Source organism: Epinephelus moara, chromosome 10, assembly GCF_006386435.1.
Source record: "Epinephelus moara isolate mb chromosome 10, YSFRI_EMoa_1.0, whole genome shotgun sequence".
Classification (NCBI taxonomy): Eukaryota; Metazoa; Chordata; class Actinopteri; order Perciformes; family Serranidae; genus Epinephelus; species Epinephelus moara.
In genome coordinates, this window is record NC_065515.1 from 33,971,723 (window position 1) to 33,982,727 (window position 11,005).

An 11,005-nucleotide genomic window follows, 5' to 3' on the forward strand; every position below is an offset into this window, starting at 1 on the left:
AACTGTCTGTCTTCCCTGTCCAAAATGTGCACATTGCTGTCTTCAAAGGAGTGTACTTTCTCCTTGAGGTGTAAATAGACAGCTGAGTCTTGCCCTGAAGAGTTAGCCCTTCTGTGTTGGGCCATGCGTTGTTTTAGTGGTCTTTTTGTTTCACCAATGTACAAGTCTGGGCATTCCTCACTGCATTGGACAGCGTACACCAGGTTGCTCTTCTGGGTGTGTGGTGTACGGTCTTTTGGATGTACCAGTCTTTGTCTGAGTGTGTTACTGGGTTTGTTTGTTTGGTTTTTTTTTTTAACTTTTTATTTATGCTGTGCAATTCATACCTTCATCTTTTCACAAATAAGCATTTCGCATTTCTCTTTAACTTTGTATGAATTTAAGTAAAGAAAAAAACAACAATGATACAATAAATCAAATACCCAGTACTAAAAAAACAAACACACAAACAAAAGGCGAAAAGAAAAAAACAAAACAAAACAACTAAATATACAGTAAGTGTGCAAGCGACAAAGATATAACCATTTTATGTTTTTCGTACAATTTCTTTTTTTTTTTTTTTTTTTTTTTTTTGTTGTTGTTACTGGGTGTTACTGGGTTTGAAATACACAGGGATGCAGTGTTTGTTGAAAATTCTCCTGAGTTTTTCAGATACCCCAGACACATAGGAGACGACAATGTTATTGCGCTTGTTCTTTTCTTCATCACCCACCTTGTTCTTTCTGGAACGGGCTGCTGTTTTCACAAAGGTCCAACTGGGATAACCACATGTTTTTAGAGCCTCCCTCAGATGTTCATGCTCTTTCCCTTAGGCCTTAGTGCTGGTAGGTACGTTATCAGCTCTGTGTTGTAGGGTCCTGATAACACCTAGTTTGTGTTCCAGTGGGTGGTGAGAATCGAACACTAAGTATTGGTCTGTGTGAGTGGGTTGCCTGTATACCCCAGTGTGGAGGCCTCTGTCCTCTGTAATGTGCACGTCACAATCCAAGAAGGGCAAACTGTTATCCTTAACATCTGCTCTCATGAACTTGATGTCTCTGTCCACTGAGTTGATGTGTTCAGTGAAAGCTTGTACCTCTTGAGTTTTGATTTTAACCCATGTATCATCCACATATCTGAACCAGTGGCTCGGTGCTGTTCCCTCAAAGGAGTTCAAGGCTCTGTATTCTGCATCCTCCATGTACAGGTTGGCCACAATGGGAGATACTGGTGAGCCCATGGCACAGCCATGTTTCTGTCTGTAAAAATTGCCATTGTATTTGGTATAGGTAGTAGGGTTGTGCCGATGGGCGGCGATAAAAGGGTTGTTTCACGATGTCTTTTTTTAAATGACGATACAATCGCGAGGTTTGGGGGGAAACAGCGCGTGTGTGGCACATGCTGACGAGATCGAGGCTGAACGAGACTGAGTGAGAGGAGACAGAGGGAGGCTGCTTAGTGAGAGAGCGGAGGGTGGGGGGAGGGGGGGAGATCAACGCCTCCGCCCACTCGACCCCACCCACTCAGTGAACAAACCAAACAACACAATGTCAGGAGAAATTGAAAAGATATGCCGTCTATGTAAAGTCAACTTGCTAATTAAGGAGCCATTACATGTTCAAGAGTTTTATAAAGCTTCTTCGACACCAGCGCCATCTTCTCTTCTTGTCTTCTCTCCTTGCCACGGCGACGCGTAAGTTTCCCCCTACTCATAGCTTAACAAATTACATGTATCATTTATACTATTTTCTTCTTTTTTTTTTCTCGCCATTGGTTTAAGTCAGAACAGAACAGCATGGTTAAATTTCAGCCTGCATGCACGGTTTTTCAGCCGAACATTATTGAAACAGAGCAGCTTATGTTGCTGTGTTGCTGTAAGAAGTTAACAGAGTGGGCCAACCTCTAGCTCACCTGGTAGAGCATGAGACCCATATAAGCTGAGCCCTTTGCAGCTGCCCATGTTCGATTCAAACCCGTGGCCCTTTGCTGCGTGTCATCCCTACTCTCCCACATTTCCTCTCCCTTTCAGCTATATTCTCATTAAAGGCAGTAACTTCCCCAAAAAATTATGAAAAAAAGAAAAAAAGAAGATAGCAGAGTGAGACTCCCGGCCAGGCAGCTAACATGAAGTTGTGTCCTATTTCATAACGGTGTACATATGACATGTGCTTTGTCTGTTGACCCGTATAGGCAAATCTAAAATATATCCACACTGCTGATTTCTTCTCTCAGCTGCTTGCCATCTGCCTGCTGCTGTTTGACACTGTTACAGACTTTCAAAATAAAGGCTTAACTTAATGATGATGATATAGATCAATGTTTTCACTTAGCATCGATGATATTGGATCGTTGATCATTGAATTGATACATTGATCCAGATCGATGGGACTTTACACCCCTAGTAAAAAAACTAACCGGAGAAACACACCTGGTACCAAAAGTAAGTCAAGTCGAGTCAAGCCGAACCATGCAGTGGGACTGAGGCATTAGCTTCTAATAGAAATTGCTGTGGGTTATAGTAAACAGCTGGCTGTGGTTTGTTCCTCCACCAGTGAAGGCTGGGAGCAGAATGGCCTGTATGAGTTCTTTAGGGCCAAGATGCGAGCCAGGAGGAAAAAGGGACAGGAAAAACGCAACAGGTGAGCTTCCTTTTCTTTTGGATTTTTTCCTCTTGTTCTGACTCTACATGTTTCACACGTGTTCAGACCTTACAGCTTGTGCGTGTGCTTTGTTATTGTCTATCAGAATGCTCTCTGTATGTTCAAAGTTATAAGACCTATTTACAGAAACTTCTGAAGAAATCCTATCCTATCTTATCTCAGTTTAAGATGACATTTAGGATTGTTGGTATTAGAGTAACATGTCCTAACTGCATTTAGGAGAAATTACTATCTTATCTTAGGATAGGAATTTAGCTAATACAGAACTGTCCTAACATAGGGATTTCTGAAAAGTTTGAATGGCACAGACCCTGTCCTAAATAAAACATTACTGCTACAAATGGCAGCAACACTGCTGTTGAGCTCTGTGAGGGTATGACAATGAAAAAGTCTAAATGAAAATGAAAATCCCTCCTCCTGTAAAAATGTATTATTATATTTTTTTTATTTAGGGTTTAGTGATCAGGAACAATACACATTAATAAAACATTTAAAAAAAAATGTAAACAAACCTTCCCCTCTCTCCCTCCCCCCCTTGGCTCACTCCTTCCAGTGGTCGTGGTGGCAGTCGCTCCAGGAGTCACTCTCGCAGCAGAGGGAGATCTTCATCTCGCTCCAGCTCTCGCTCCTCAAAGTCCTCCAGGTCACGGTCTCGCTCGTCTCGCTCCCAGTCACGCAGCCGCTCCCGCTCCTACTCACGATCCAGGTCACACGCATCACTCTATCACACAGACATGTGTATGATACTTTTGCTAGGATTAACTATTCTTAAGCCAGATTTATACTTGTATGTCAGCTCTATGCAGAGCCCACGCCATAGCCTATGCACGTAGCCTACCCCGTTGCGAGCATTTAAACTTGTGCGGTGGTGTGTCTATGTCACTCTGCAGTTACACCTCCAAAACACTAGTCAGTGGTGGGGATTCTGTGAAGTGCTGTGAAGTTTAGTCGATTCAAAACACACATTAAACACATTAAATATGGCTTCATAGCGACAATGTCAAACAAGTACAAAATTAGCTTCATTATAACTCGCAGGATTCACAGACAAAGCACTTGTCATTTGCTGGATACATTTTCCCCACAAATACAACCTGCTAACATTATTAGCTCAAGCCTATGAGATTTTACATTGTCATAGGCTTGAGCTCTCCAAGTGTTGCAAAACAATGTTATTCGGTATCTGTTAAAAGCACCCCCTTTACAAGAGCTGGTCTACTACCTGTACATTTATGAGTAGAACAACTTAAGCTGAACCATATATTTAACATTGTTAATGGTCATGCCCCCAAATATTTATGCTCTAATGTAACCATGGACCACACGCAGCATAGTTATAACACTAGGGCCAGCATCAGCTCCTGCATAGTTCCTAGAGCTAATAATGCAGCTAAAAATTATTTCTTTTATACTGGTATCATGGCATGGAATAGTTTGCCAACTGCTACAAAACAGCTCTCATCATGAGGGATTTTTAAAAGACAGGTCAAGCAGATTTTATGGAATAAGGTGGATATTTATTGATGAATTGGATAGTTTTTACAGCAGTTTTGTTTCTTATTTATTTTGTTTTATGTGATGTCTTTTTTCCCCCTCCTAATTACTGTGTGTATTTTTAGTCTGAGTTTGTCTGCTTCTTGTTTATTTGTTTCTTGTGTGTAAACACCAAGGACCATGCTGGAAATAAGTATTTTACTTTAGCATGTCTTCCAGAAATCAATCAATCAATCAATCAATCATATGAAGCCAGAATGAATCACACACAAGACCTAAAATGCTATTTTGTGGGGGCCTAATTGTCTTCACAAATTATTGTTTCTTATCTCTGAATAAAAGTCAATAAAAGCTTTGTTTCCACTGAAGTGGACACTCACGAGTGCTGACGAGGACCAGAGGGCGGGAGCACATTTCACCAGTTTTACAATCGCTGCATTGGCTCCCCGTGTGTTTCAGGATCGATTTTAAGGTTCTTTTATTAGTTTTTAAATGTCTTAACGGCCTTGGGCCATCTTATTTATCTGACCTGCTTTTCTCATATCAACCCTCGCGGATCCTGAGGTCCTCCAGCACCGGCCTTTTAATTGTTCCAAGAGTTAGAACAAAAACCCACGGGGAGGCTGCATTCAGCCATTATGGCCCTCACTTATGGAACAGCCTGCCGGAGAGCTTCAGGACTGCAGAGACTGTTGATGTTTTTAAAAGGAGGCTCAAGACTCACCTTTTTAATTTAGCTTTTAACTGATTTCTTTTACTCTTTTAATTCTTCTATTGTATGTTCTTTTTACTTTCTAATGCTTTTAAATGATTTATTTTTAAATCTTTATGCATTTTAGTTTCTAAATCTTCATTTATTTATTATTATTATTATTATTATTATTTTAATCTTTAACTCTTTAATTTTTCCTAATCTCCACACCATGTGTGGAGTCCACCCCGGTCTGTCTGGGTCGGGGTGGTCTCTGTGGCGGCGCTCCCTGTGGCCGTGGGCTGTAGCGCCTCTCAGTGTGGATGGCTCCCCATAGGTGGTTCTTTCCTCACCTGGTTCCTCAGTGCCCAGCCATGTTATTGACTATATTGACTGTGTGTGTGTGTGTGTGTGTGTGTGTGTGTGTGTGTGTGTGTGTGTGTTTATATGTGGGGGTGGGAGGGGCGGGTTTTCAATATGTATGTATTATTTTTGTTTGTTTTTATTCTGTGAAGCACTTTGTGCTGCATTTTTAATGTATGAAAAGTGCTATACAAATAAGGTTTGATTGATTGATTGATTGAAGGTAATGGTTTTCAGCTTACAAAAGTAAGTGGAAGTCTGCGTCACTGCAACATGCAGTTACATTTAGGTGTGCATCAGGCTACATCGTAGGCTCTGTGTGGACACAGGTACAGTGTTGATTTGATGCAGAAGTATAAATCCCACCTCGGCAGAAAGTGAAGTAAGCAGTTTGGGACAGACAAAGATAGAAGAAGCAGGGCTGATCTTGTTAAAAAATTTGCTAATGGCCATGTCTTAACATACTTCTCTTTAGGTCCAGGAGTAGATCCAGGTCATCACAGAGTCGCTCTCGCTCCAGATCCAGATCCCGTTCACGTTCACCTGCCAAGAGACGCCGTGGCCCCAAATCCCAGAGCTCCTCCCCTCCGTAAGTCCCCTTTGAAGTTCTTTGGTAAGATGTTTTCATGAAGAGCCTTTTTCTGCATAGTGCAGAATAGATCACCACCTCTACTGTTCTCTACAGCTCCACATCAGTGTTGGGTGCCCCTCCCTCCAAACTGACAGCAGATATCAGGCTAGGAGAGGAGAACAAAGGCCATCAGCTGCTGATGAAGATGGGTATGGTCTTTTTGTTCTCATTATTTCAACTGAACTGAACTCAGTTTAAACGGACAAAAAATTCCGAAACACACCATGTACAGGTGCATCTCAAAAAATTTGAATATCATGGGGAAGTTCTTTTTTTTTGTAATTTAATTGAAAAAGTTAAACTTTAATCTATTCTAGATTCATTACACCTTTTTTGTTTTAATTTTGATGATTACAGCTTGCAGCTCATTTATTAAGAAGTAATTATTGATAAATGAATAAAACACTTGAATTAATAAACATGTCCTAAACTAATGCTACTACACAAACACCAGTACTGTGCCAACATGGGTGTGTGAAAGTAGTGGTAAATCTGATGTTTCTTACCAAACGTATGTGTGTCTGTGTGTGCGTGTGAGTGTAGGTTACTATAAGAGGAAAGAGAGAATGAGAAAAAGGAGTGCAGGCACTTGAAATCAGCTTGAGGTAATAGTGGCCGTGGAGGGACACAATGGTTGATTTGGATCAGTGCGAGGGCATTGAGCTGCAGGTATCGAGTAACTGCTGGGTCGCTCTTCATTTCTCTGTGGATCCATGGAGTGTTCAAAACAAATGTAAAAAAAGGGTGTTTCCTCGTCCAGCGAGTTAAGAACTGCGGCCTAGGGCAATTTAATTCAAACGTTTGAGGTGCTCTCTTACAGTAACTTCTGTGCAGAAAGCTGGAGCTTCCGTCCAAAAACTTGTCACATGGGGATTACAGAAGGGCAGCGGCACACTGCAGCAATTAAGGTCTCAGTGAGGTCATGGGATTCCGCCTGACTCCACCTGGGTCCGGCCAGGCTCGCCCAATGGGGTGTGGAAGCTTAAATTTTGGGAGTGAATTACACCTGTAATTTACTGGACCGATGGGAGATATGGCGCTCTCCTATTTTTTTTTAAGCTTAGTCCCAGCATTAATAACACCAATCAAAAAAGGATTTATAATATAGAAATGTCAACCTTTAGAAAAGTATGTTTATTTATGCACCCAATACTTGGTCTGGGCTCCTTTTGCAGTAGTTCCTGCATCAAAGCGCTGTTGCATGGAGGCGATCAGTCTGTGTCACTGTGGAGGTGTTATGGATGCCCAGTTTGCTTTGATGTGGACTGTGGGTCTGTTGTCTCTCATCTTCCTCTCAACAATACCCCATAGATTCCCTTTGGGGTTCAGGTCAGGCATGTTTGCTGGCCACTTAAGCACAGTAATACCATGGTCAGCAAACCAATTGCAAGTGGTTTCTAGCACTGTGGGCAGGTGCCAAGTCCTGCAGGAAAAAGAAATCAGCATCTCAATAAACCGTGTCAGCAGACGCAAGCATGAAGTGCTCTGGACTTGACTTTAGACTCCATAAAACAGTAGACCAACAACAACAGATGACATGGCGCCCCAAATCATCACTGACTGTGAAAACTTCCCATTGAACTTCAAGCAACGTGGATTTTGTGCCTCTCCACTCTTCCTTCAGACTTTGGGACCTTGATTTTGCAATGGAATGCAGAATTTACCTTCATCTGAACAGAGGACTTTGGACCGCTGAGCAATGGTCTAGTTCTTTTCCTCCTCAGCCCAGGTAAGCTGCTTCTGACATTGTCTGTGGTACAGGAGTAGCTTGACACTAGTAATGTGACACTTGTAGCCCATTTCCTGCACATGTCTGTGCATGGTGGCTCTTGATGCACTGACTTTATCCCCAGTCCACTCCTTGTGAAGCTCCCCCATGTTCTAGAATCTGCTTGTCTTGACAATCCTATAAAGACTGCAGTCATCCCTGTCGCTTGTGCACCTTTTCAATCAATCAATCAATTTTATTTATAAAGCCCAATATCACAAATCGCAATTTGCCTCACAGGGCTTTACAGCATACGACATCCCTCTGTCCTTAGGACCCCCACAGCGGATAAGGAAAAACTCCCCAAAAAAAACCCTTTAACGGGAAAAAAACAGTAGAAACCTCAGGAAGAGCAACTGAGGAGGGATCCCTCTTCCAGGACGGACAGACGTACAATAGATGTCGTACAGAACAGATCAACATAATAAATTAACAGTTAATCCGTATGACACAATGAGACAGAAAGAGAGAGAGACAGCGAGAGATGCAGGACAGACAGTAATGACAGTAGCTTACAACAACATTAATGAAAGTAATAATATTATAATTATAGTTCTGGTTACTGCTACAGTATGTTGAAAGTATATATTAATATCTGATAGTATACATGTGTGACAATAATCATATGTGTATAATAACAGTACAAGTATGACTAATGATAACAGCAGCAGCAGGAGGCATCTGGCAGGACCACGGCAGCATTCCTGGAACGCAACAGGAAGATGATTCCACAGGAGAGGAGCCTGATAGCTGAAGGCTCTAGCTCCTGATCTACTTTTGGAGACTTTAGGGACCACGAGTAACCGAGCGCAGAGTTCTGGTGGGATAATATGGCACTATGAGCTCTCTAAGATATGACGGAGCTTGACCATTTAGAGCTTTATAACAGTAGGATTTTAAATTCAATTCTGGATTTTCCTACCACACTTTTCCCTTCCAGTCAACTTTCCATGACGACGCTTTGATATATCAGTCTGCAAACAGCCAGCCCTCTCAGCAGTGACCTTCTGTGGCCTTCTAGAATATATACAGTATTCACTTTCTGAAATAACTGACAAGATATATTACACTTTTTTACTACATTGTAATTTTTTGAGATGCACCATTCCAAGATGGAATGAAATTACTCAAATATTCTTACTGAAAAATAAATAAAATGAAAGTTAAATGCTGTATATCCTGATCTGTAACTTTCCTCCTGTTGTTATTGTGTCCCCCTATCTGCTGTAGGCTGGAGTGGTTCAGGTGGTTTGGGGGCCAAAGAACAGGGAATCCAGGATCCCATCAAAGGAGGCGACATCAGGGACAAATGGGACCAGTATAAAGGTGTGGGGGTGTCACTGGATGACCCTTATGAGAACTATCGAAGGAATAAGAGCTACAACTTTGTCGCCCGTATGAAGGCAAGAGAGGAAGGTAAAAACACAGACGTCTATGCTGGATTTGAAACGCAGTTCCATGCTGCTTACACTTTTGTCCGGGTATTACATTTGTGGGGGTCATATTTTATCCAAAAACAAGGCATTTACATTACACAACAGCACATTTTATCCGTTAATGAAGCAAGAACTGGAAAAAGGTATTGAATTATACCTGATCTTGTTGGAGCTGATGTAATTTTTATGAAATTATTAGATTACAATGCTCTTTGGATTACAATAATTCTGCAAGTCTAACTCTTCACTTCTTTCTTTTCATGATTCAGTCAATCGGGAACCTCAGGAGGCCCCTTCAACTGACTAATGTCATCAGATAGCATCAGACAACTCCTTATCTTCCCTGTCGCTACGTCCACTGAGGATCTCACTGTCAGTTTTCAATCCAGGATTGTAATCAGAAGTCCCAAATCCTTTCTATTTACTCAGAGACCAGAGTGATGAGACAAAAGTATTACCACAGTTGTGAAACCTTTGAAGGAGGGCAAAGCCTTTTTGCTCTCTGATCAATCAAGAGCCTGGATTGATGTGTCCGAGCAAAAAGCATCGTATTTGCAGATTGAACAGTCAGCACTAAAACTAGTAACACTGCAAAACTTATCAAGAATTTGTCATTTAGCAGTCTTTGTAGGGACATTGGAACTAATGAAAAAGATTTGTTGCAGTACTCACTATTTCACTCCCAGTGTTTCTGTATTTTTTTAATCGGCCTCTAAAAAGAATGTTGGACCTCCTTCAAGTGTGTAGGCTGATAACAGAGGGCTGACACAGACTGTGCCTCAACATTTAACAGCTGCAGAAACAAATGAGACAAATGGTTAAAAAATTAAAATACAAAAAAGTGAATTGCTCTGAATATTATGGAAGTTCTTTTAAAAGTTAGTGGACAGTCTTTAATTTGTGTATGAATGTCAACATTTGAATGAAGAGGTGTGTTAAATGATTTTAATTGGGGTTTTACAATATTGTTTTCTTTTGTCTCCCTGGAGTTGCTGAGTTAAAGGGTCAGTCAACCTAAATCAGAAAAATAAATAAAAATGTCATTTGCCTCTCGTGGTATCTCCAATAAAATGCTTTCAGTTTTATTTGCTTGGGATTTTGAAAAAACAAAACAAATATATATATCTTACTATATAATGAAGAAAACTCTGTCTGTGGGTGTGTCGGTCTGTGTCTCTGTTATACGTTTTTCTCCTCACTGACTTGGGGTCCGTTTCACAAAGCAGGTTCAACAAACTCTGAGTCTAATTCTGAACTCTGAGTTTCCGGTTCCAGAACAGCTGATTTGAATCAGTTTAATCAACTCGGAGTAGTTTCACATTGTTCAAACAGGTAAGACCTCGGCATAATCTCATGGGGGTACCTCATTTTGATCATGTTTTAGGCCTACATTGTAAAGTAAATATTAAGTGGCTGTTTGACTGTGCAGTTGTTTTATCCCCAACAAAATGCTGTTTTCACACACATAAATGTCTTCTCATCTATATCATCAGGGTTCCCACGCGTCCTGGAAAACCTGGAAAATGATTGACCAATTTTCCAGTCATGGAAAACACATGGAAAATGAGAAAAAAAGTAAAATGTCCTGGAAAAGCTTGAGTTGTCCTGGAAAATTATTTTTCCTCCCTCTGCTTCTCTCTGCCTTGTGGGTAAACACAAACGGGTTAAACATTTTACGCATGTATGTCTGTTTTCAGCTGCCTTTAATGGGCAACATTGAGCTGTAGCGCTTCTCTGCTTCATCTCTGCTTCTAGCCGGCACAGCGCCCCACGTGACGCTACCAACCAATCAAATTGCACATTCCCTTAGAACAGTTCTGCTGCCCAGTGTTTCCATATGACTTTGTTGCTCGATTTACCGACTTTTTAGACCCAAGTAAGGATTTATTTTCTCAAAGAAGCGCCAAAACTAGCGACTTTCAGTTCAAGAGTGTTGCTGTATCGCTGTATATCGAGTGTGAGGTTTTTCTCCCTCTCTCTGTC

The 11,005-nt window shown here is 41.2% G+C and overlaps 1 protein-coding gene across 1 annotated transcript in view; it reads left to right on the top strand.

The window, feature by feature from the left end:
- cherp (calcium homeostasis endoplasmic reticulum protein) overlaps positions 1 to 10,107 on the top strand; it is a 57,363-nt gene extending 47,256 nt beyond the window's left edge. Inside the window, exons 12-17 of the mRNA XM_050055328.1 lie at positions 2,480 to 2,618; positions 3,193 to 3,345; positions 5,663 to 5,776; positions 5,873 to 5,967; positions 8,817 to 9,002; positions 9,292 to 10,107. Of these exons, the coding sequence (XP_049911285.1) occupies positions 2,480 to 2,618; positions 3,193 to 3,345; positions 5,663 to 5,776; positions 5,873 to 5,967; positions 8,817 to 9,002; positions 9,292 to 9,329 (725 nt within the window). The 3' untranslated portion in view covers positions 9,330 to 10,107. The remainder of the gene's footprint in view (positions 1 to 2,479; positions 2,619 to 3,192; positions 3,346 to 5,662; positions 5,777 to 5,872; positions 5,968 to 8,816; positions 9,003 to 9,291) is intronic.
- The last annotated feature ends 898 nt before the right edge of the window (positions 10,108 to 11,005 follow it).